This window comes from Pongo abelii, chromosome 10 (genome assembly GCF_028885655.2).
Source record: "Pongo abelii isolate AG06213 chromosome 10, NHGRI_mPonAbe1-v2.0_pri, whole genome shotgun sequence".
NCBI lineage: Eukaryota > Metazoa > Chordata > Mammalia > Primates > Hominidae > Pongo > Pongo abelii.
This window is the reverse complement of record NC_071995.2, coordinates 51,841,859-51,867,686: the sequence shown is the minus strand read 5'-3', so window position 1 is coordinate 51,867,686 and position 25,828 is coordinate 51,841,859. Positions and strand designations below refer to the sequence as shown.

At 47.8% G+C, this 25,828-nt stretch overlaps 1 protein-coding gene across 7 annotated transcripts in view; it reads right to left on the bottom strand.

Annotated features, from left to right (window-relative positions):
* Positions 1-13,022: 13,022 nt before the first annotated feature.
* Positions 13,023-25,828, bottom strand: part of HOXC4 (homeobox C4) — a 70,185-nt gene continuing 57,379 nt past the window's right edge. For 3 of the 7 annotated variants that reach the window (XM_063711803.1, XM_063711806.1, XM_063711805.1), the window contains exons 2-4: positions 15,798-15,914; positions 14,712-15,156; positions 13,023-14,226 (exon numbers count right to left, since the gene is read on the bottom strand). In XM_063711803.1, coding sequence (XP_063567873.1) covers positions 13,871-14,226; positions 14,712-15,156; positions 15,798-15,914 — 918 coding nt within the window. In that variant the 3' untranslated portion in view covers positions 13,023-13,870. Of the gene's footprint in view, positions 14,227-14,711; positions 15,915-16,192; positions 16,412-25,828 lie in introns of those variants that run through there. The other 4 variants (XM_063711804.1, XM_054528055.2, XM_024256445.3 and 1 more) reach the window with 3 other exon arrangements.

The following is a 25,828-nucleotide window of genomic DNA, read 5'->3' as shown; positions in this document are numbered from 1 at the left end:
TGAACCCGGGAGGCGGAGCTTGCAGTGAGCCAAGATCGCGCCACTGCACTCCAGCCTGGGCGACAGAGCGAGACTCCGTCTCAACAAAAAAAAAAAAAAAAAAAAAAAAAATTGGTTGAAATGAGAACAGTTTAGTCAGTTGACTGGTTTTCCTGAGCACAGTGCTAAATAGCCCCACTGGTTTATCTCCATCTATTGATGGATCTTGTTTTAAAACTGTCGGATTCTGCCCATCGTTTTTGACTCAGTATCACTCCATGGCCATGTAATGCCTAGCCAACAACCTGATCCAGCCAGTTCCATCACCTTTATTCTTTTAATTGATTGGTAAGTTCACTCAGAAGAATCAACCCCAGACAATTGGCACAGCCTCTCTCGGGCCCAGAGAAAGCACACCCACATCATGTCTAGAAGATGCCAAAACACCCATGTGGGTCAATTGATTTGGGGAAAAATCAGTTCAACCTACAGGTGTAGCACAAGGTAAGCAAAGCAATGTTTCCTCATCAGCCTACGGTGACTTGAGGTCTGTGCATGGCTAGTGTTCTTTCCCCTTTTCAACAAGTTCACTTGGCAGAATGAAGAAATGTGTCTTCATAGGGACACATGCACACACTTACATGGTGCCACACCACACCACTCTTATTCCTGCCTTTTGGGGAGACAGAGCACTAATGATAGAGAACTTGTGCTGACAAGGGCAGGGGAAAGGCCTTGGGATGACTTATCCCAGGTACACAGTTTTGTGAATGTGACTCAGGTTGTACTTTTGTCAACATTTGGCCTATTTGATGGTATGTGAGGGAAAGAGTGAGCCAGACTTGGAGCTTGGCCATGTTAACTGGTCGGTAGTAAAAATGTCTCAAAGTGTATTTTCACACTTCTGGGCTTTTCTATTTGGTTCCAGAACCTGCATGTTTGTATCCCTGCATGTTTATATATGTTTGAGTGTTTGGGTTTGTATCTCTGTTTTCCTGCATGCCTGAGTTTGCTGATTTGTATGTATATATTTGCATCTGCCTGAGTGTTTGCATATGTTTGTACATAGCTGGTATATGGGCAGGTGGATTTACTTGTGTCTCTGTGCAATCTCCTTTTGGGTTTCTATATGCTATTACATGTATCTGCATGTCTTTGGAGATAGGTAACTCCAAAGAGACTTCAGACATCTTTCAAATGCCTGGAGAGCCGAGGAAGAAATCTGATGCTGGAGAATGGCTTGGCAGGCCCTCAGCTCAGATTCCTTCTGGTTCACTCCGATTTTCATCCAAGATGAGGTCTGCAGTGTCTTCCGAGGATGCCTTCTGGCTGCCTCCACCACATTAGACCTCCAGGGTCCCCTCTCAGCCCATTTGTAATGGACCTAATGAGTAGAGGGGAGGAGATGGGGGTGGCCTGGGATTTTAAGATAAAAATAAAAAAGGAAAGTTCATCCTTTTCTCCCCATTCTCATTTTCTATTATTGACATTCATCAGCCCTAAGCATGAGACAGAGGGGAGTTAGCCACTTAACATTTCTTTTTTCTTTTTTTTTTGAGACGGAGTCTTGCTCTGTCGCCCAGGCTGGAGTGCAGTGGCCTGATCTTGGCTCACTGCAAGCTCCACCTCCTGGGTTCACGCCATTTTCCTGCCTCAGCCTCCCGAGTAGCTGGGACTACAGGCGCTCGCCACCATGGCCGGCTAATTTTTTTGTATTTTTAGTAGAAACGGGGTTTCACCGTGTTAGCCAGGATGGTCTGGATCTCCTGACCTCGTGATCCGTGATCCGCCTGCCTCGGCCTCCCAAAGTGCTAGGATTACAGGCGTGAGCCACTGTGCCTGGCCTCCGCTTAACATTTCTTAGATCTTTTTTACTTTTTAAAAACTAGGGAGGCTGAGGCAGAAGAATAGCTTGAACCCGGGGAGTGGAGGTTTCAGTGAGCTAAGATCGCACCACGGCACTCCAGCCTGGGCGACAGAGTGAGACTCCGTCTCAAAAAAAAAAAAAAAAAAAAAAAAAATCTAAAGAGTTTTGCTAAGAAATTTTAGGTAGGTATTATAATCATATTGTGGTTATGTTATTAATAAACTTTAACTTTTAAAGGTATTCACTGAAATGTTTACTACATAAGAAATTTTATGTCTGGAATTTGCTCCAAAATGTAAGAGGTACTGTTGGGTAGGGAATAGATGAAATTAGACTGGCTGTGGGCTGATCATTGTTGAAGTGAAATGATGATTGTATTACTAGTGTTTGATTATATTATTCTCTCTACTATTTTATTTGGACTTTTCCATAAAGGAAAAGAATTCTAAAGCTGGGCATAGTGCCTGTAGTCCCAGCTACTCAGGAGACTGAGGTGAAAAGATTGCTTGAGCCCAGGAGTTTAAGGCCAGCCTGGGCAATATAGTGAGACTCCACCCCCAAATCTAAAAAACACAGAAAGAAGGAAAGAAAAAAGAAAGAAGAAAGAAAGAAAGAGAGAGAGAAAAGAAAGAAAGAAAAGAAAGAAACAAAGAGAGAAAGAAAAGAAAGAAAAAGAATCATACTCAGACGTCTCCTACTATTTCCCCACCAGACTCCTCATCCCGAGATGTAGCTGAGACTATCATTATTTCCCCCCATTATGCGGATGAGGAAGTGGAGGCTCTCACTGGGTAAATGATTTGCTTGAGGCAGCTAGGAGCAGAAAGCTTGGCTAGAATTCAGACAGACTGACTTCCCACCGAGGCTTCTTCTCATAGGATCCTGCATAAACATGAGCCTCATACAGCCATAAAATATAGAATTTGTGAATAAATACCTATCAGATTAATGAAAGAATTGAGACCCCAGTTGCTCATACATTTACATGGGGCTTACCTAGACAGGTATACGGGCACCCAATGTTCTACATTTGCATCTGCAGAGACACATCTACACCTCAGCTCATACAACGATGCTTTCCTTGGTTGTACACTTGTAGACCACTAATTTTTGAAAAGGTATGTTAGAAATGATGTAGAGGAAAAAGAAAAAGAAGGGGACGAGACTGCTACCCTCAGGTGTGCCTGTTCTGTGTGCTCATGTGACAAGCTGGACTATCTACCTGCTCTCAGTGGGAATGTACCAGCAGGAGACCTGGAAGGAAGGAGTATCCCTAACAGTGGATATATCCAGCCCAGAACTACAGACACGTAGATAATTTGATGAGGAAGGAGAAACACTGGCAGGCTGATGCCTTGTACCAAGCAAAGCTGTAACTTTGCATGCAGGAATGTAAGACATTTTTTCTCTCAGATATAAATATGTTCAGATAAATACAAACATTATATATACTTCATAAATGGTTTGTGCCTGGCACACATCCACCCTACACAGGCATGTTTTGCAGCCATGTCTGTATAGAGAGGGATTCTGAGAGGGTGGGCATAGGTCTAGGAGTCAAAGGACGGGAGTTCTGCCCTACTGCCCACCAGTTGCTGATTGTGTCATCCTCAGCAAGTCACATCAACCCTCTTTGGCTCAGTTTCCCCTTCTGAAAAAAAAAGATTGATATTAATAGTCAAGCTGCCCACCTCAAAAATGCTAAACATGTGAAAGCTATTTTATCTATAAATTTATATTTTACTCTATATATTCAAGCTAAACAATAATGAATAATGCACCTATGACACACATAGCAAGTCTGTCTATATCTATCTATCTTCTATCTATCTATGAGATAGAAAAATTGAGTAACTTACCTAAGATAACACAATTCAAATACAGCATGAAATAGTGAAATGTTGATGGGTTTTGTAGTCAGAAGCACCACTAAAGAGCTAAAAGGGTGTCCAGTAATATTATTATAGTGGCTTCTGCTGGTTATCACAGTTGGTTGGCTCAGTGGTTCTTAAACTGTAGTCTAAGGATCCCTGGGGATCCCAGAGACCTTTTGAGGAGCTCTGCAGGTCCTTCCTGCCTCAATTATATGTCCGCATATGAGGCTATGTACTTCAGATATTTCAACCAAAACAGCATATCAAAATAAACTGAATGCAGAAACAGATATGAAAATCTGTCTTCTATTAAGCTAGACATTAAAGAGATGCAAAAATGTGAAATAATGACATTCTTCACACTAAATTGTTTTGTTTGGGAAAACATAGTTTTGTCATAAAAGTTATTTTAACATATAATATTTATTACTTTTTAAACAATTTAAAAATTCTTTTAGTTTTAATTTTTAATAAGGTAGATATTGATAGGTGTAACCCATAGAAATAAACAAAAGCTCCTTGAAACTCTAATAATTTTTTTTTTTTTGAGATGGAGTTTCACTCTTTTTGCCCAGGCTGGAGTGCAATGGCGTGCTCTCGGCTCACTGCAACCTCCGCCTCCCGGGTTCAAGTGATTCTCCTGCCTCAGCCTCCCAAGTAGCTGAGATTATAGGCATGCGCCACCACGTCTGGCTAATTTTTGTATTTTTAGTAGAGACAGGGTTTTTGCTATGTTGGCCGGGATGGTCTCGATTTCTTGACCTCGTGATCCACCCGCTTCGGCCTCCCAAAGTGCTGGGATTACAGGCATGAGCCACCGCGCCTGGCCCGAAACTCCAATAATTTTTAAAAGTGTAAAGGGGTCCTGAGACTAAGAAGTTTGAGAACCACTGGGTTGGAGCCTAGTGTTGATGAGAACAAGAATCTGCCTAGGTGAGACCAAGCCAGGTAGCAAAGCCCAAGCTAATCTAGGTCCTGCTTGCCCTTGGCTGACACGACCCCCATACTCTCACCAGTGCTCCTTGCCTATCATGAGCAAAGAACTGGAGTGGTTCAGAACACCCACTCTGGGGCCAGGCAAGTCTGACTGGAGTCTGGGCTCTGCCAGTGGAGCACATCCTTATCCTCCCGAGGCTCACTCAGCTTCCTTTTGTGTCAAATAGGAATATAATAACTTCCTCACAGTGCTATTATAAGGCTTGAATGAGACAATGAATCTAGTCCAGTTCCTGGTATATAGCAAGCACTTAAGAAAATGCCTGATGATGTTACTAATAATAACAGATTGCACTCACCGAAAGCTTATTCTATTCCAAGCAAGAATCTAAGTGCTCGTCATGCATTAATCCATTTAATCCTCTAATACCACTGTAAGGCAATTAACAACCCTAGGAGATAGTTATTTGGCAGTTGCTGCTATTGTGGAATGGATGTTTTCTAGATCCTACCTATGGGCAAAATGGGATAGATTGGAGTGTTAAATAAATGTTCGTGGTTTTGATTAACCTTGACACAGAAGTGAGAGGGTTAAGTGAGAGATCTGATCTTCCAGAGATTAAGTGAGAGATCTGATCTTCTAGAGAATCTTCTGACTCCTGCCTCATTCCTCTTTAGCCACCCCAGGCCTAAGGAGCCAAATTATGGGATCAAGAGTGAGACCTTAGGCCACATGGTCTCAGCAAAGAAGCAGGCCTTTTAGAGCAGTTTAAGGGCAAAAGGGGACAGCAAAAACCTCTGGCACCAGTGACATCAGTGGTAAGTCAAAGAACCCACTTCATAGATGCGCTGGTTGGGATGTCATTCTCTGTTATTCATCACCTCTACACACACACACACACACACACACACACACACACACACACATACACACTCTCTCTCTCACCATCACCTTCAGCAAAGTCACCTACCCATGCACATGTGAACAGAAAAAATAAAAAATAAGTATGTTAAGGTCCTTGAATGTATGTGTCACGTATGTTTTGAGGATATGTCTCTAGGTAAATGTGTACAGAAAGGTCTGTGTGAAATTATAGACTGGAGAGAGGGATCCAATCCAGTCTTCTCTCCCAACTAATTAGCAAAGATGCTATCACAAAATTCAGGCTCTTACCTCCTGTATCCTCCTTAGGTAAGGTTCCCCCAGACAAGAACAACATCCTGGGCTGGTCCAGGTCTGCCCAACCAGTGTGTGTGTTTGTGTGCGTGTGTGTGTGTGTGAGAGAGAGAGAGAGTAGGGAGTGGTAGGTAGGTAGTTTGCCTCTCAACATCATGGAAACTGGGTGGCAAAGCCACTGGGAGCATGAATCTGGGGCTCTTGGCCAACTGCTACTCTTCCAGGATAGAAGAGGAGGCAGGATCCCAGGCAGTGGCTGGATCTCAGGATGGAGCTGGAGGGAAGGGAATGAGGAAGGTTTACTCTTTTCTACCAGTTTTCATCTGTGGGCACCAGAACAAGGACCTTGGGATTATTCCAGTCTGGTGCCCTGGAGATATAAAGCAGGTTTTTGCTAGAGACAGGTCTACCAAGCAGAGTTCAAAGGCCTTGGGCCTGAATTATCTGAACTTGGACCCAAGTGGATTGACTACAAAGGGGAAAAGACAGGCTACTGTCTACCTCGATTGGGTTTACAACACTCTCTATATATTCTACGGGTATGAGTGGAGAGAAGGAGGATGTGAGGGAGTAATTTTTGGTTTCTTTTTTTTTTTTTGAAAAACAGAGAAAAGAGGCTCTCCAATGTGCACAGTATGGAAACTGCCTTGATCTTCCTAGTTTAGATTAGTGAATTCTGGGAGGGATTGGAGTGGCTTTCTTATTGCTCAGAAAATGACTTTGCAATTAAGGGAAGGGTCAGAAAGGGGTGATAAAAGAAATGGCCAGGTAGAGGTTAGAAAAGGACATCTGTCTATGGTCAGAATATGGATATGTTCAAAATCTAGAGCCCCCAAAAGCCCAACAGAGGACTGGGGTAGTTATCTAAATAGTTCATCACCAAACCTTTCAAACTTGGACTCCTTGCTTTTACCTGAAAAATGGATAATTGTCCCAGGCAGAGAAGAGACTGGTCCCTAGGGGCCAAGACTCAACTCATTCAATTCCAGGACCCTCTCCAGCTGGTAGAATGAAAGAAAAGTAACCGGGGAGGGGCCTAAAGGTTTGGCCTCAAAGGTATCTGGACGTTGGTGTATCAGAATAGGTCAGAGGCCAGAGGCCTTCCATTTGGGGGCTTTTTGACTGCTTGAGGTGGAGGGAGGGAGAAAGAGGAGGGTGTTGGGGGAGGGTCAGACAGGAACAGATGCTTTCACATCTAAAGAAACAATTTGGGGGGTGGGCAGGATCAAACAGAGGAAGAGGAGGGGGAGGAGGGGGAAAGAAAAGAGAACAAAGGTATAGTGGAGATTGGAGCCTCTTCAGTGGAAGAGAGATGAAGGGGAATCCGGGTGAGATGGCCAGCATTTGCCCCGGCTATAAAATTTTGTTCTATTTGCTGCTGGCCCAGGGGGCACTCTGGAGTGGTCAGATCAGCCCCTGAGGTGGCCCGGACTGGAGGCTCAGCCAGGAACTTTTGAACCTCAGTTGTCCCTCCCAGACTGCCACCCACCACCTTTTGGTTCTTCCTCTGCTTTTACAGTTGGAAGAGGGTCCAAGGATTGGAACCAGGGCCAGGACAGGAGGAAATATGGAACTCGGAAAGCAGCAGAAATGCTAGGCAGAGACTCTGAAATGGCCAAGAAAAGACAGACAGAGCTGGAGGCAGTCACATTCCAGGAAGGTTTGAAATTATCAGAGACTGAATCCTTGAGGGGAGGTTTCCAGCTGGGAGGCCCACATCTCCCCATCACACCTGAGCTGGGTCAGGCAGGATAGGGATGAGGTGGGGAGGCCCAAGCAAGTATGTATTATGATTATTCCTTGCCTCCCTCCCCCATTTTTTCCTTTCTCTAAACTGGCTGCCCTTTTGTTCCTCCAGCTAAAACTCAAGCCCCATTCGGTAACCTTATTTTCCAAAATCTATTCCAGCTGAATGGAAAGACTCCACATGTACAAAGTTACAAACACAATGGTACCACCCAAAGGGGCAGAGCCTCAAATAAGAGCCAGGCTATCACTGTGGTGGGGTGAGATCGCCTCAACAAGAACAGACCAGTTTGGAGGACTTCTCCCAAATGACTCACGCCCAGCTCTGTCCCTGCCCATCGGATTTGAGAAATGTTTCCCCTTTTACAAAAGCCGTAAGCCTAACCTGACATCCAGAAACAAAGGCCAGAAAACCGAAGAGGGCAATTCTCCCTATAACTGGGGGAGAAGGAGACATTCTTGGTTGGAATTCCTCTGATGGAGGGGATTGTTGGTTTGATGGCCTGGGATCCTTCAGGGCCTTCCTAAGTCCCGGGTCCAGAACGCTTCTACTGATAACTAGATCTCCCCTCTCCATCCCCACAAAGATCCTGAGAGGGTCCCATTTCCTGCTCTTGTACCTCGGAGAAAACTATCTTTTCATTTCTAAAGAAAATGAAATCTCATTATCTGGAGGTGGTAGCGGTAGGGTATCGGTCAAGGAGCGATTGAGGGTCCTCTCAATTTTCCACGAAAAAATGGAAGGTGAGATAGGAGGAAGAAAGGAGAGGCTGGGATCTAAAGGGCGAGACCCTCAGGCCGAGCGGAGTTCACCGCGCAATGAACCCGCTCAGCCGGCCACGCAGCCCGCGCTCCCCGCCCCGCGCCCTATTGTCCGCCCAGGCCCAGGGTCGTGACCCAGCTGAAGGCGACACCGCGCCCAGGGCGGACGCGGCGTGGAACCGAGAGTAGGAGCCTGGCTGCCGCCGGCCCCTGAAACCTCGTCTTTGCCCCGGCTGGCCCCATTTCGCGATCCTCAAGACCCCGGCCTCTGTGAGAAAGGGAGCTGGGACACCCCCACCCCATGAAGACAGTCACATTTTGCCCCATTCTCTCACGGCCAGGCTTCCCGGGAAGCCAGAGCTCCAGAGTGGAACCTAGGGTTTGGCTATCTGGCAGTGCCTCCTGCACACTCGGTTCCAGGGTTTTTTTCTGCCTGGAAAATAAAATACTGTATACTTTCCTCTCCCAATCTTTGATGCTAGGAAGAGAGGGAGTCAGAAAGGAGGAGTGAGTAGAGGCGACACTTTTTTGGCTTCACTCATACCCCATTGAGGCAGGCAGAGCTGACCCTAGAGGATGCTGCCTATTCAGGAATCTGAAAATTGTTGATGGGGCCTGGAAATTTAAAATAGTCCCTTCCTCTTTATTAGGCTCTGTAACCGTATTCGCCCTCAAACATAGTCTGATATTCCCTACCCATCCTTGTCTTCCCTTCCTCCTGATTTATCCTCCAGGCCTGGCAGAAAGTGGAAGCAGGAAGATGAGGCTGCAGAGGCCCTTATCACGGCAGGCCTGGATGTGGGCTCTGCTGGATTGGCCCTGCGTTCAAAGAGCTGCAGAACTGACACCAGAGAGAAGAGAAGAAAAACCCGGAGGAGTGGAGGGAGAGCCAGGGGCTCCTGGCATTGGAGGGCTGATGAGCAAACCTCCAGATCAGCTTTAGTTTCTTTCTGCTCCCCAAGCTCCAAAGGGGTCTGAGCTCCTTGAGCTGCGCAGGTTTTAAAATGTTCGAGGGCTCCTCACAGATCTGTAGCTCAGAGTTCACCGCCCCCATTTTTAATTATCAAGAGGCAGCTAAAACTCCAACACCCGGAGCAGCCACACGCTGCAGGAGAAAAATCAAAATGGGGCTGGCAATGCGGGGTGCAGAAAAAGCAGGCTGAGAAGGGTGGCCAGCTCTATCAAAAACATTGGTAAGAGGCAAAGACTTTTTTTTTTTTTAAACAAATCCCCCAAATGTTTATTTTGGGCTCCTGCCCATCCAGATAAATCAAGCTAACAGATTAGGAAGTTCATAAAATTGTATTCTTAGGTAATGACATCCAGAGAGGTAATAAATATTCCCTCTGCTCTGGTGGCCGCTGGAGTTCTGGTGTTCTGGGATCTTCCATCTCTTGTTCCAAGCCTGAGAGGGGTCTCTTGGAAGGGGAACATTTAAATTAAAATTAGCTCTCCATAGGTGCAGTGCCAGATAGAAACTGTGGAAAACCCAGAGCGGTGGTTTTGAGAGTGCAATAGCTTGCTCCCCCAGGACTGGGCAAAAAGCAGAGAAAAAGATGGTACAGTTGCTCCAGAGCACTGCTCCTCCCGGTCATAGCATTGATCTTAAGGGCCCCTTTCAGAGTCAGTCTCCCCTAATCCCAGAAAAGCAGAGAAGGACACCCTGGCCCCAAGCTCCCAGCAAACCTTTTAATTGTTTTCACTTCCCTACCACTCCTGCCAACACACACACACACACACACACACACACACACCCCTAGCTGTGGGAAGCTGTCTCTGGATTTCAATCTGCCAAGTCCAAGCAGAAAGAAAACTGAAGCACAGATTGCAGAGAAAACTTTTTAGGAAACTTCACACAAACAGCAGCAAGAGACCCTCAGAAAGGCAAAGTGCCCCAGTCCTTTTCCCTCAGTCTCACTTTCTCAGACTCTCTCTTTTTTGAGCCAAATTTCTTTACTCCCCAGGTACACAGACTCAGCACAGAAACGTCTTTTTCTCCAAGCAGAACCCCTCTGCTCACAATTGGATTTCCCGCCTTCCCTGCCTAAGACCAGGAGTTGAGACAAAAATTGAGTGGCAAATAGAGTTTAAACTTTTGTGCTCCTCACCCCCGGAGCAGACCGAGTGCTAACTACTTACGTGTCAATGGGATCTTTGGCCTGTGGGGATCTCCTGGCGCTTGGAGAGAAGGAACCCTGGAAGATTGGTGTCGCCATTTCACCCGTCTTCTTTTTACTTAGCCATTGAAGAGAGAGGGATACAATGCACTTACAGGCATTCATGCGCCTTGCCTCTCCCATTACTCTGGGCAAGAAATCCCCAGTCCTACAAAAGCAGTGGCATCCTATCTGGAGACCAGGGCTGAGCAAGGGCTGGCTTGGGAGGGTCAGAGATGGGGGTGGGGGAGAGGTCAGAGGCGCTGCCGAATATAAAGGCAATGGGAGAGAAAATGCTGTGTCCTCCCCGTGAACCTGGGCTGTGTCCTCCCCCCAGCCTTTCCCCACTGCTCAACCCAACTTAAATAAAAGCCCAGCCCTCAGCTTCCCAGCGAGGCTGTAGCAGCATCAGGCAGAGCAGCAGGGACCAAGACTGCTGGAGCTTGGGGCCCTCGGCCTAGACTGGCCCCCCCACATCCCAACCCTGCCCTGCCATTCTGGGTGGCCAAGTCCAAGGCAAAGGAGAGTTTTGGGGAAAGGGGAGAAAATGGAGCCCACTGGAGGGAAGGCCAGAGGCCAAAATCTTCAAACTCAAATGTAAGGGATTTTAGTTTGGGTTCATTTGTCAAGAATTATGGATTTCTGATGTTTCCCCTTTTTCAGACCAGAAAGAACAGAAGGAGACACACGGAGAATGACCATGTATGTGAGGGAAGAGGAAGGAGAAGAAACAGAAGACATAAAGAAGGGGAAATAAAATAAGTGTTCTGACCCTTTTATGCTGCTTTTCCTGAACTAGAGTGTCCCTTCTGCAATTTTGGGGAGAAACTTAGGAAATAAAATGTAGTAATTTTCTCCCTCCTCACTCTCATCTCTTCCGCTTTTGGGAGGAGAGGGATAAACTCCCTGAAAGCCACACGAGCAAACTTAGGAAAGGACCATGGATCTCAATTTACCCCTTCCCTGCTTTCCATCTTCGCTCCTTTACAGGCTTGAAAAGACACCCTGCTGCCCTTAGACCTTCCTTCCCTTTTCCCAAGCACAGCTAGAACCCCCTTTTTCTGTTCCAAGGGCAATCGCCTCAAGATGATAGGGGCTACAGTCAGATTTGGCCCCTAATTCACTTGATTACATAAAAAACTCCAGATAATTGTTGGCCCGCCTCCTCAAACTGTAGGCAGCATGTTTTGTTGTCTCCAGGGTACCACTGAGGGAGGAAAAGTAGACCTAAAGGACTAAGAGACTTCCCCCAACACACACACTTGTGAGGGCATGCATACACACACACACACACACACACACACACACCAAGTAACAACCAGCAAGTGGTTCAAAAGGAAATAAATTCAAAGCACACCAGTGTGATTTGTACAACTTAGTCCTGCTGTTGCCTTTCACTCCAGAATTTGGGGATGGGGGAAGGGGTGTCCCTGGCTTCCCTGCATACCCTAGATCTCTTCTCCCTCTGTCTTCTACTTCTAATTGCCTTTCTTCTTGAAATATGGATAAATCGTCCGAGAAGAAGGTCACCAACAGCTCTCCTCCCACCTTCTCCTAACAAACAAGCAAAAAATTAAGCAGGCCTTGCTAGGGCCTGGTTCTCAGGACCAGAATTATTTGGGAGTCTTTGGCTTGAATGTATTCAGGTAATCCAGGCAAGACTTTTTGTTTCTTTTTTAGCCCCAAGGAAACAAATTTATTTAATTAATTTATTTCTTTACAGCCAGAGAAACTTGTTCAGGCTATCCCCATACGCTGCCAGGACCTGGGAGGTTATAGGAAGAGAGGGTGGTCCTTGACTCTCCCTAAGTCTCTTCGCAACACCTGGCAGGTCCATAATAAAAGTTAGAGAATAAAAAGGTAAAAGTCTTTTATTATCTCCAGGCATCAGCCTTTGAGGCCTATCCATAACAAGGGTACCTCCCAGGCCTCTGGCCAGTCTTTTTTCCAAGTCTAAACAAACAGAGAAGGTATCCTGACAGGTCACTTTGCTGCTTCAGAACCGCCAGCTCGAAACCTTTCTTCTTTTAAGAACTCAAATGTTGAGGGGATGTATTCCTTAATCCCTCATCCCAAAAGAGCCCTAAAAGATGAAAGAAAACTCTTCTCCTTCCCACTCCCTAAACTTGCCCCCTTGTCTACAAATTAGGCAGGCCTACTCAGCACAGAGGAGGGAGAAGGGAAGAGAGAGAACAGACAAAAAGAAGAAACTGTACCTAACTATAGAAAAGTGAGACACCCTCCACACTCAGCTCCACTGAAGTGCCCCCAGAGGTGTCTGGTCTCTCTGCAGACTCAGGCGGAAGGAAGGGGACTGGAGAAATCAGCCTTAATCTTCCACATCCCCTCTTCTGAAGATGCCATACCCCAACCCCCTTGCTGGTTCCTCTAAGGACATTGGAAGACTAATGGAGAGCTAAGATTTGTGTGTTTGTTTAAAGTAAACTTAGGCAACTATAGAGAAGATGGGATGTTACCAGGCCAGAGAGAGGAGGGGGATAAAAAGAAACCATCAGACATTGAGGTAAAACTAATTCACATCCACTGGTTTATTATTGATCACGGGGCATTTCACATCGACACTAAAATTCTTTATTGCAAGTTTTACAATAATCAAGTAAATTCAGTCCAAAAACACAATAACCACGATAGGGGTGGGGAGAGATTCTACCTATAGACTGCCTCTCTGAACTGAAAGTTCATTTTGATTTTCTTTTGGCTCCTCAAACTGAACAGCTCTGAGAGGCTCTCCAGATGCATTTAGCTTTGTCTGCTGTCTTCGCCCCCTCTCCTCCCGCACCCCCCCCCCAACAATAATACAAAAGAACTTCATAGCTTTGTTCTCCTTAAAATGACTTCCCCCTCACTAACCTCCCCTGGTGCATTTTCAATGCAAAAGGCCTAAGGAAAGAGGGGGGAAAGAGGAGGAGGAGAAGGATGAGAATTGGCTTTAAAATTTCTTTCCTTTTTTCTTTTCCTCATTTCCCCTGAAATTCACCCAAACCAGACCATCCTCATTTCCCCTGAAATTCACCCAAACCAGACACCTTGCAATATATAATTTTTGCAGCTTTTTTTCTTAAAAAATAAATAAACCCCCCAAATGGCCTTAAAAAAAAAAAACACCCAGCAGGTACCATGCTAAGACAACATCACATGCTTAAAAGGGTCCTTAACAGTGGAAGGGAGAGGAGGGCAGGGGGCTTGTTTCTCTGTTTTGTCTGTTTGGAACTGACAAGGGACAAGGTGAGAGGAAGAGAGAAAAGAACCTATATATATATATATATATATATTAAATTCTATAAATAAGAGTCAATTTGTGTGTGAGGGGAGGGTGGGGGCATGGGGTGGGGGCAGGGGTGTGAGTTATGTTTTATAACCTGGTAATGTCCTCTGCCCGTTGCTGCTCCGGCGGCGTGGCGCTCTGGGAGTGGTCTTCAGAAGTACCCGGGGTAGCTGCCGAAAGGGTGCTGGGCGCAGCGCCGGCCGGTGGTGCTGACCTGACTTTGGTGTTGGGGAGTCGGTGGTCCTTCTTCCATTTCATGCGACGGTTTTGGAACCAGATTTTGATCTGCCTCTCAGAGAGGCACAGCGAGTGGGCGATCTCGATCCTTCTCCTTCGGGTCAGGTAGCGGTTGTAATGAAACTCTTTCTCTAATTCCAGGACTTGCTGCCGCGTATAGGCTGTCCTCGAGCGCTTGGGTTCCCCTCCGTTATAATTGGGGTTCACTGGGGGGGAGGGGAAAAGCAAATAGTGGGGTTCAGAGGCAGCAGGCTCCCCGCCCCCCACCCTCACCCCATCCTCAGCTCTGAGGAACAAGAGGAGGGAGTGGTGGAAATAAAGTCATCAAGCTTAAATGGGTTATAAAGAAGTTGAAGGAAGCTGAAGACTTTGTAGTGTAATAAGAGGGGAATCCTCATTGTAACGACACTGAATTATTTATGCGCCCTTAGAAAGCGAGCATAGTTTTCACACATACATAACAGATCGTAGCACATGGCTCGGACTGCCCAGAGTAGCTAAGCCATAAAATTTATGGGGGATGTAATTACCCATTCTCGCTCGTAAATCCAGTTCAATTGTGCTAACCCAGAGTCGCTCCTGGAGAGAGAGGGGGAAGGAGAGAAAGGAGGACAGGGGCCAGAGGGGGCCGAGGAGGGTGGGTAGCTCTAGGGAAGAAGGGAGGGGGGGAGCAAAAAGCAAAGTTGCCTACCCGTGCTAACGTGAATTTTTTTCATCCATGGGTAGACTATGGGTTGCTTGCTGGCGGCGCTGGAGGGATGGTCGGGGGCTGGCTGGCTGCAGGCTGGCGGGGCTGGGGACGGGGAGGCGGAGGCGCCTGAGTGAGGCGCCGGCTCGCAGAGCGACTGTGATTTCTCGGGGTGGTGGTGGCCCGCCTGGGCCGGCCCGTGGCCTCGCGAATTGCCCGGCCCCTGGAGACTGGTGCAGCTATACTGGCGCTCAGGGTAGCTAGGGCGCGGAGGCGGTGGTGGGTACAGCTCCTGGTGGTGATGCTGGAATCCCGATTCCCTGGTCCGGCCGTAATATTCCGGACTGTGTTCAGGGATGTAGCTATTTTGCGAATATTCTTCGCATGGAGGAAATTTCGGATCGATGTAGTTAGAGTCCATCAAATAGGAGCTCATGATCATTAATTTCTGGAGTGGAAAATAATTTTTCTCGCTTTGTCGTTTTTCTGCTCCATAAAGCCCTCCTACTAGCTAGCGACCCTGTAAAGTTACTTTCACCATGTGACTTCGCCGGCCAATCACACGGAGCAACCCAGTCCCCGGATAAGGAACCGAATCGCTTTATTCAAAATGTATCCAATTTTTTTGTGTGTGTGGTGGTGGTGGTGCTCGGGGGGCGGGGGTGGGTGGTGATGTGGGGTTAGCTGGCAGGGGTTGGGGTGCCCCCAGTGCACATCCCGCCAGACTGACAACCCTCCCCTGCAAAAGGAGATGGGAAGCTCCCGGCTCCCCTCCAAAGCCCGGGCATTGGGGGGCTGTCGGGAGGCAGTGATTCAGCCCCCGCCCAGGGTCTCCCCTCAGGCCTCTGCTGGGCCCCGTGGGCCTCGGCTCCTCAGCTTTTCCAGAGGTCTCCATTCATGGCGATCGTGTCTCAGTCTGTGTAGGTCACCGGGCAGCGCCCCTCTTTCGCAGGAAGAGGAAGTTGAATGAGGACTGGAGTGGAGGTTGGATGGGGAGGGGCCCAGGCTGAGCCGAGGAGGCTGGAGAGCCTGGAGTGCCCCCCATCCAAGGATACCAGAGTCCAGCCCCTCTTCCCCATACACACTCACCCAACCCTCTGGCCACGGGGCTGGCGAGGCAGGGTCCCAGCTGGACCAGGCAGGTAGAGGCAGCGGGATGCAAATGATTCTGACGTCATTTCTGGAGGTCTGGGGGTTGAGCCCCCGCTGAAGAGAGACAGGAAGTGGTTGGCAAAAGCAGAGTTCAGAAGTCTCGCCTTCCCCTGCTACCCACTGACCCTCCCTGCCCCAGCCCCAGAGCAGAGGATCTCTTCTACTGCTGGCTCCTGTTTCCACTCCCCAAGTCAGCCCGGCCTGCTATTTTCTGACAATTATCTCCAAGGAGCTGGGGCAAGGAGGAGATCTTTCTGCCAGGAGTCAGTGCCCTGTGATGGTGCCCAGCCAAGACCCTGAGAGTTCTTTCTCTGTCCCCACAGAGGGCAGACCTAGCTAAGAGGGAGGCCTGTGTGGGTAGAGCCTGCTTGCTTCTGGCTAGGAGCTGTATCCATGTAACACGTGTGTTTACATGTAAACACGAATTCCTAAGGGCCAGCTCCAGGCTGCTTTCCAAAAACGGAAGGCTAAGCTCACAAAGTTGGGGAGGCACGGCCAGCCTTGGGGGTCTTCAGCCCATTCACACCCCCTGCTCTCTCTCTGCCACCCACTCACAGTAATACTCTGATGGGGGGTGACAGGGCCATAGAGGAGGGAGGGGCCAGGAAAAGCTGCTTTCCTAACCACCCCCCCCCCCCCAGCTAGGGGTGGTCCTGTCATGCCACCGATTCCAATTAACTGATCGCCTATAACTCAGAGTTGGGGGGGTAGCGGAGGGGAGAGCCCAGGGAGGGAGCCTGGTCCCCTTGTTGTACTTGATAACAATTATAGTTTAAAATCATAGCTTGCCAGGGCTCGGCTATATTTTACTTGATAACAATAAAAGTGACACATAAAGTTAACTGTTTATGTTTTATTTATTAGACTAAATCTGCCAGCGGTGGTAGGAGCGCTTGCCTCGTCGCTACAGCTTTTATAGGGCTGTAAAACGTCATAAATCAGTCTCGCGGAATCGCCCGCACTCTTTGTGTCGGCGGCGGCGCAGGGCTGGCGGCCGCTGGTTGCCTGCTCCCTCCTTTCCACGAAAAGTCGTAATGTGATTTTTTTCCCTCTGATTTTATTATTATGATCGCCGCCGTGATTAGTCAATCTACCTTTAATTCGCTGCCCTACGCTGCCTCCTCCCAGCCCAGCCTGGTTGACACTTGAATAAGTACCTTTTAAAACGGCATAACAACTATTTGAGGGTTTAATTAGAACATCTGCAATTAAGGGAATGAGGAGGGGAAAGGGAAAAAAAAAATAAAGCCCTTGTGAGAGGGAGACTGAAGGCAAGAGATTCTCATCCTTTTCTCATCACCTTTGGGATGCTGGAGAGGGTCCCCACTTCCAAATTAGGGCTTCCCCAGAGGGCTGGAATGAGAGGGAAGCTGGACCACAGCCGTGCCCAAAGGGTGCCGATTCCCGCCTGGGCCCTCGTTGCCTTCCCTCCTCCAATGCTTAGGCCCCCACCTCCACCCCAGGCTCAGCAGGGCCAGGGCTTAGCTCTCAAGGAGCTGGTGCTTGGTGGTCCCTGAATACTCTCTCTCCAAGAGGACAGTGCCCATCCCCACTGTCACCGGGCCAGGTGAAAGAACAGGAGTTCCCCAGAGGCTGACCACCTCTAATGGAGATTTCCAAATTCTCAGAGTTGGCTGAGAACACTTGCCCACTCTTGTCTGGAACCCTCTGCATGTGAGGACAGGCTGGTTTGGTTGGAGAGGAACTTGAGACTGTGAGTGAGGGAGCGGAGGAAGGCTACTGCTTGGTTAATAGTGGTTTGGGTTGTGTGAGGGTTGTCTTATTTTAATCATTGGTGGTGGGGGTGGGTTCATTATAAATTGCTGAAAGAGGGCAAAGGGAAACCAGTGCTGAATCCTAGTACCTAAGTCTGAACGGTAGTCCCAGATGGCTCCACGGGGAAGTCCAAAGCTCAGCAAACTTTGGTACCCTGTGGAGAGGGTTGATGAAGAGGGAGGAAACCTTCCCGGCCCCACTCCCAGTCTCCCTTCTAGGCCTGTACCTAGATACGGCTGCCTCACCTGGAAAGGTGAGCTGTGAGCCTGACTCTCCTCCTCTCAGCCCTCACACTCACCTTTTACCATCCCTGCCCTGACACTAACCCTCTTTTCTTCAATCTTCACCCTCCTGTACTTGTTAAGGAGTCCTCCCCAATATGTTGCCTGTCACATCCCACCCCTGCCAGGTTTCTGAGCTTCTGCAGGTAGGTCAAGGAGACTGACTTTGGGCCAGTATAAGTAGTAGACACAGAGGGTTCAGATGCCCCCAACTGAATGTCAAGTCTGTCTTTGGTTATTATGGTTAACATATATGCATGCACACTATTAATATTTATTAATATATTAAATGCCTCTTTATGCAGCTATAAATATGTAGAGTTTTCATTCCAGGTTTGTGCAGCTAATTCAACATGCACATCCAGAAAGTGAAATCTCCAAGATTCCCCCAAATGTGCCCACACTCATCTACATCATTTACAAAACAACAACAGCAACTCCCTTTGGGCTCTCATAGCTTAATAGCAAGGAAGTCACCTGTCACATGGGTAAAATACCACACACATACACACAAACATTTTCACCTGGATATTATTACAAGCACAGAAATAAAATCCATTCAAAGGGCTTTTGCACTTAGCAATGGCTTAATTGGGAGGGGGTGGGGGTACTAAAGCAGCTCTCATCTGTGATGAATCCTTGTATCTGGTCCTGTCTTCTTTTGTGTTTCACCCTCCTGCCTCCTGCCTTGCTGGCCCAGGGACTGCACCTCTGCCCTGTCTTCCACCTTACTTTGCCCCAGTTTTATTTATTTTTATTTTTTCTGACTACCTTTTGCCAGCATCCAAATGCTCTCTGCAATTGCCCCTCCACCCCATCTCCTTTCTAAATCTCGATTTGGTTTCTCTTTCGGAAACATGTTTCAGTACAAAGCGCTTCCCTTCTGACATCGCTGAAGAAAAATATGTGTCCATTGTGTGTGAGGCCTTATTGTGCCTGGATTACCATACTGACCGTTGGATAACCCATATTCCTCCCCTCCCCAGTAACAAGCTGCCGGCTGAGAGAGCTCAGCGGCTCCATAGATTCTCTGCTGCATTAAAATCGTACCCTTCTCTGATTTTTCCAAGGGAGAAAAATAAATGGGTGAACCAATTCAGGATTTGGAGGGCAAAGGGAAGGAAAAGGAGGGTCATTCCTTTCCCTACTCTTTGAAATGCAGGGTTTATGTGTGTGAATGTTGTTGTTGTTGTTGTTTTAGGGATTAAAAATTGCAACATGTCTGTTTCCTTTCACTCATATAAATTGACTTTTAGATGGTATGCAATCAGGAAATTCATTTCACTTTGATTTTTTTTTCCTTTGGGCAACTTGAAAACCCCAAACTAAATCAAGGCTCATAGCCCATTTTTTTCATGTGTGTGTGTGTGTGTGTGTGTGTGTGTGTGTGTATGTGTTTGTCCCTTTCTAATGCCAGCAGCCAGGGCTAATGTATGCAAAAGAATATGCAAATGCTTAATTGATTTTTTCTTAAATCTCTTGTCAGTAAAAGTAATGAACTGGTCTAAAATGATTTTAATAACCTGGATGTGTCACCAGAAAATACTCAACCTTTTTCTTCTCCTGGAATCGCTTATAGTCTCAAAAAAAAAAAAAAAAAAGCAATCATGGAATGTTAATTTGCCCCCCTTTAAAATATTAAAGATGAATTTCTCTTGTTTGTTTGGAGACCATAGGCAAGGTCCTCTCATGGATTTCCCCCACCTTGCCTTGCCTTCCTTGGAATTCAATTTTCCTCAAATCTTGTTTAAAGTGGCTTTTTAAAAAGTGGCCGCATTTTAATATCGGTTAGACAGAGTGACCTGCATTTCACCTCGGGTGTTTGACTTGTTCCAATAGGTCACTGCCATGGGGTTATTGATGGGGAAACTCCATTGAAATTTGTCTCTTCGCAAATGGCCTTTAGATCTTCCAGCGAGTTCAATAACTAGTTATAATGTGGAAGGGGAAAAATGAAGGCCCTGGGCTAACGAATCTGATGTTATCTGATGTTTCATTTTTATGCTGGAGAAATTGTTAGTTAGAGGTTGGGTTCCCCACCACCTTCCTCCCTCATCTCAGCCTCATTGACCCCCATCCCTCTTCAAGACTGCTGGATGATATCCTTTTTAAAACTTGGTTTGGGGTGTCCCTTGCTAACTTTGATGCAAGCTTTAATTTTTACTATGAAAATTGTTGTTGATGAAAATTCTGATGTGTGGATGCAGGAACTTTGCTGTGCTGCAGGTTTGTGACCTGAATTTCTTGCTGGGGAGGGGGACTTTTATTTTTCAAGGAACCTAAATGTGGCTTGAAAAGATCTAGAAATCAGGCTGGCCTTAGGTTAGTTTATGGAGGGGTCCCTGGCCTGGTACTCCCAGTATTAAAAAGATGACAGGAAGCTGGAAAGACTTTTAAGAGTTGATGAGGGTATCTCAAAGTGCCTTAATCTGTTCTTGGCCTCTGAACTGCCAGAGACCCATGAGGTTAGGCACCCAAGACCAAAGAAGGCAGAGACTGGGAAAAACTAAGGATAGAGAGAGAATTCTACACTAGGCAAGTGAATCCTGGGTCCTCTCCAGGGTCAGCGTCAGAATTCATGAGGACTTGGTCGGGTCATCTCTGTTGCTTCACAAGAAGGGTGCTCCAGAAAAACTCAATTCCCAAAGACCGTGCATTTTAGTAAACTGGAGAGAGCCGAGGAAAAATAAGTGGGGTGATGGAGATTTTATAAGGTTTCCCTTTTTCTGGAGTTTTTAAGGAAGAGAGAGGAAAAGGCAGAGGAAAGAATCAGATGTCTTTATTTTATTTTCCCCAACCATAGTGAAGTTGGGGAACCCTTGACTCCTCCAGAGAAACCTCTGTGAGAAAGAACTTTGGAGAGCGCGGTCTCCTGGGCTGACCCAGCCATACCAGATCATTACCATGATTAACCTCAATAATAAGAACATCTTCCCCTCACAAAACACAGCTCCCGGTGTGCCTTTTTTTCTCTTCCAGGAACTGTTCTTTCTCCTTTCCTGCCCAAAGGGGTCCAGTTTGCTTAGCCCCAAGCTCTCCCTTTAATAACCCCGTCTGCCTCGCACACCCCTTCCAAGCCTGGGCCCATAGATCGGAGTCTTTCCGGGCATGCCTTGAATCCTGGGTTGGAGGAATCAAGGCCGAGAGAGATTTCTAAGTGCCTGAAACTGGGCTGTCACCTCCCTCCAACCCCTCAAACCCAAAGGCAGCATCTTGATGCCATTTGGGTTCGCAAACTTGCCTTGGCAAAATCGTGGCACCAGTGGGATCTGGGGAGCGGCCTTCAACTGCAACTGCGCGTCTCAACCCCACAAAAATGGGAAAGTCGGAGAAGGGACCATCGGAGGCTTCAGGGTCTGGCCTGGGAGAGGGCACCAGAGTCTGCTCTTCCTAGCCAAGCGGGAATCAATAGCGATGTGTTATAAACTTCCCCGAAGCCCCTCCGCGCGCTCTGGTCCTGGCGGGCGAGCCACGTCCCTAAGCCGCTCGCCAGCCTCGGCCTGCACCTTGGCCGCCTCCTCCGAACCCGGGACCCCCAGCCTCGGGCCTCGCCCCCTCCCTGTTTTAATTACGTGATTGATTTCCGCTTTGGCCGCCTCGGGATGCCTCTGCCTCCGAATGTTTAAATCTTTCGGCTCGCTTTTTGTATTTCCGAGTCCTCCCGGCGGGCTGTAATTTACAGGCGGCCCCTCGGCGGCCGGCGCACCTCCCGGCCTGGGTCCGGAGCGGGCTTCGGCCTCGCCCTACATTCCAACGAAATGGTCCTGCCGCGATGCTCGGGCAACCGGCTCTGCAGCGGCCCCGCGGCGCGGGACTCTCAGGCTGTGGTCCTGCCCATTCGCTTTCTGAATTATTTTGTGCTCCATTATTCTCTGATAGGAAAACGTTCCCTGTGTGGGTTATCCCTTCAGGCCTGGCCTCAAAGCTGGGCTCTCTGCGGTCCTGTGCTTTTCTCCTCCCCCAAATGAGGTGTGTGTTGGAAGGTCTGGATTGAGCCCGGAGGAAGCGCGACGCCTGGCTCCAGGCTTGCGGGGAGCTCGAGCCCCTTCGCCCCAAACACCTGGGCCCTGCGTTGGCGGGCGAGAAGCACCAGAAGAGATGCGAATTCGGCCACAACTTTACTCCAGTCAGCGCGAGAGGGACCACAGGGCTGGCGGTCCCCGCTGCGGCCCCTACCCCGCAGTAGGCGGTGGATCTGACTTTCGCTCCACAGCCCAGAGGCCCCCTCGCCCTGGCAGCCCCAGCGGGCACCTGACAGCAGCCTGGGGTGGCTGCGCGCACCTCCGCCCGGTAACACGCTGTTCAGCCCCCCCACCCGAGGGATTGAAGGTGAGGCGAAGGAAGGGAAAGAGGGGAGAAATTGATGAGAAGAGTAGACTTAGGGTAGGGAGAGAAAGGGGAAGACAAGAAATGAAGAAAAGGAGCCCCTTCTCCCACCGTGGCTGATTTCTTTCCCTTTCTCTTTTTGCTTCCCAAACTGCTGGTTTTCCACTTAATCTCTCATTTATTTACAACAAATAAACATTGCTCTGCTTATTCTCCCACGTTGTGTTCGTTCTTTGATCTTTTCGAACGAGGCAGCAATGAGTTACTATTAACTGTATATATATATATTTCCCTCAAGGAGAGAAGGGGATTGGGAATGTCTTTCTGACTGGAAAGAAGTTAAGTGACACTTGAGTTGGCCACAACCTTCTCCCTGTCCCCTGACCTACCACACCCCAATACTTGCCCCCCAGGCCCCCTCCCCCACAGCAATGTTGCCGGGTAAATAAGAGTCCGCCTGCCTGGCTATTAGGATTCTGGAGACGTTGGCATCTGTAGCAATCATTAGTCAAAGCCGCGGAAGCCAAAGGAGCCGAGGAGTTGGACAGAAAAAATCTTGGAAATGATATACAGGAGCCGCCGAGGCATCAATCCCAGCCGATAAGAGCGGGGCTGCTGGGCGCAAGGCGGCCGCTTAATTGGGCCCTGGGCACCGAGAACAACTGGGACGGAGGAACCTTTGGGTTGTGCAGTAATCCTGGCATCATTTGGGCACCCTACAAAAACAGTTGAGGACTTGATCCCCTTTTCCCCCACATTTCAAAGGCCCAGTTGGGGGTGCAGGGAGACATACAAGCCCCTGTCAGCCTCTTGCCCTGGGGATCCAAGAGGAACTAGGCTGGAGGACTCTCCCCTTTCTTCTCTCCCCCTTCTTTTTAGTGGCTACCTTGAGAGGTAGGGAGCCTCGGCTTGGATCTCAGGTCACAGAGGCAGCCTGGAGGCAGGCTATGACCCCTAGAGTAGGTTTTCGATGGACAGATAACTTAGTGGGACTAGATTTTGGAGATGGCCTTGGAAATAGAGACAGAATTACTTGCTTTAATAAGCCAAACATCCAAAATATATTTGTTCCCTACCCCCACTCACCTAATATCTTTGTATATCACAGACACAGAGATAGAGAGGGAGACAGAGAGATGCAGTAAGTTTAAGTCCTTCTAGAAGGGAGATCTATGCCCCTATACACAGATGCATGCATTACAAAACCATCTCTAAACATACATTCAAACATGTAAGTTTTTCAGCAAAAATGCAGAGACCGTAAAGATCTCTAAATATGTAGCTTCAATATGTAGCTATTTTATGGGTTAGGATCTTGCATAAATCTAGATAAAATTTTCAAAATAGACATTGAACACACACATAGTTCTTTCCAACCAAGAAAAAAATTTCCAAATATTCACCTAGGTGTTTCAAGAGAGCTGTACCAATACATCCTAGCATATACATCCAACCACTATAGAAAGATTGGTAAAGTGCACACAGGAATTCGACCGAGGACTGTTATGTTCACTATGGATCTATAAATCTAAAGATCTATAAATCTGCATTTAAATGTGGAGCAAAAAGGAATATAAAACATACATCCTGATATAGACATAGAACGATCTATAAATACGTTTTCACGTATATAACTATGGGAGCGCTCAGCTCTCTGTGAAGATTATTTGCACGGAGTCCTAGGAATGAAGAGGAATCTCTAGTGCTTGTGGGTTTGGGGTATCCCAGCCCAGGCTTCTCTGAGAAAGAAATGAGGGTGGACCAGAGCCTTCGCAAGTACTAAGAGGGCCCAGAACTCATATAATCTATGACATATTTCCAGCATATAGGGGCATTTTGCTGGCAATGAATATAAGCCCTGATGCCTGGGCCTGAAAGCTTCCTGACCTGATCTGGCTTGAACTAAGGCTGAGTTAGAGGGCTCTTAACTTTGTTTTCCTTCAGCTCTGTAGCCCCAGGCACAAGGGAGGGACTTGCCAGCGAGGGGGTGGGGGATCCTTAGGAGGGGAAGACTCATTATCATTAGGAAATGGAGCTATTTAGGTAAAATACATTGTTTGTTTGGTAGATAGAGATGTGAGAAGGCTGGGGACTTATACACACACACACACACAAACACACACACACACACCCCTGCACCCATCTTAATTACAAAAAAAACCCAGTGACAGACTGCAGAGTTTCCTCCATTCATGTGGTACACGATGGGGTTCCCCTATGCCCTCCTCCCATCTCCTCTTACTCTTAGCTCCCATGAACTCTTTCTTTTATACATCTGAAGTTCTACCTTGTCAAAGGGGGTTTGGGGCTTGGGGAAAGAGTGACAGGGAGAGATCAGCCCCAGAACACAAGAGTCCTGATATCTACAGCCAGGCTCTGAGGCTATTTACCGTCAATGTTAGTTTATTTGTGACTGAGGGGTTGGGGGACCAGGGACTGCATGGGCAAAAGGAAATGAAACGTTTATTATTTTTTAGGGGAAAACTTTGAGGGAAAAAAATCACCAACTACCCTTTTAAAAAAGAAATTGGAGGCAGAGGATTTTGAAGACTCCAGATGCTCTGTTATATTTCTCCTTTAGTTTACTGGGGAAGGGAGGCAAGGAGGGGCCTCAGGTGGGCTTGGGGAAGTGCAATCCAATCTGCCAAGCCAGCTTTGGGGGAGAGTGATTTACAAAGCAAAACCTCAGATGCTACTTCCTGAGAAGTTACCAGATCAAAACACCCTCCTCTAGGCGTTTATGAGCCTGTCTTTACTCCCAACAGGAAAAGCACCCTCAATAAAACCTCAGCCCATGCCCCCATCCTCCACCCAGGGGATGGGGAGAGACACAACATAAAATGGAAGACCTGACCCTTACTACTCCCTACACACACACACACACACACACACACACAGAGCCTGTGTTTTCCAGCCAGAAAGTTGACTTTTAAAAGAAGTATTTACTAGACAAGATTTATCTCTAATGTCTGAGAAAGGGAGCCCTGAGGAGTTTGGAGTTTGAGCTTGGAACAGAAGGAGAGGGGGATTAGATCAGATAAGATTCTGGCCTCCTTAGACCCTCCATGTCTCTTCAACTCCCGACAACTCAATCTGGGCCAATACAACATTGAAGATCACAGAAAGCCTGGCTGCCATCATCCCTGGAGTCAGCTCTAGGGTTTGGGTTTTCCAGAAAGGCAGAAGGAAGGAAACTCAACAGCTGCTCAGGGCTTGAGGGGTGGGGGTGGGGTGGGGAGGACAAATGGTTTCCAAGCTGGGCTCACAGGAAGAATGGAGTGGGAGGGAAGGAGTGGGAAGTTGGTTCCATGCTGGTTACTGTGTCCAGCCCAGGCTTCTGACCTCTACCACACCATCCTTGGGCACATATATGTATTTCTGTGTGTTCAGATATTCTGGTGTTCAGGGCCAGGGGCTGGGGGAAATGAGACTCTTTAGAGGGCAGAACCAAGCGTGAACTGCCTCTCTGAGACCTGTGGTGCAGAACTGAAAGGATCGTAGGTGACCAGGCTACACATTTCACCCAGCCCATATGGGGTTGCAGATCACTGTAGAACTTTCTCTGTACATGTGTACAGATGTAGA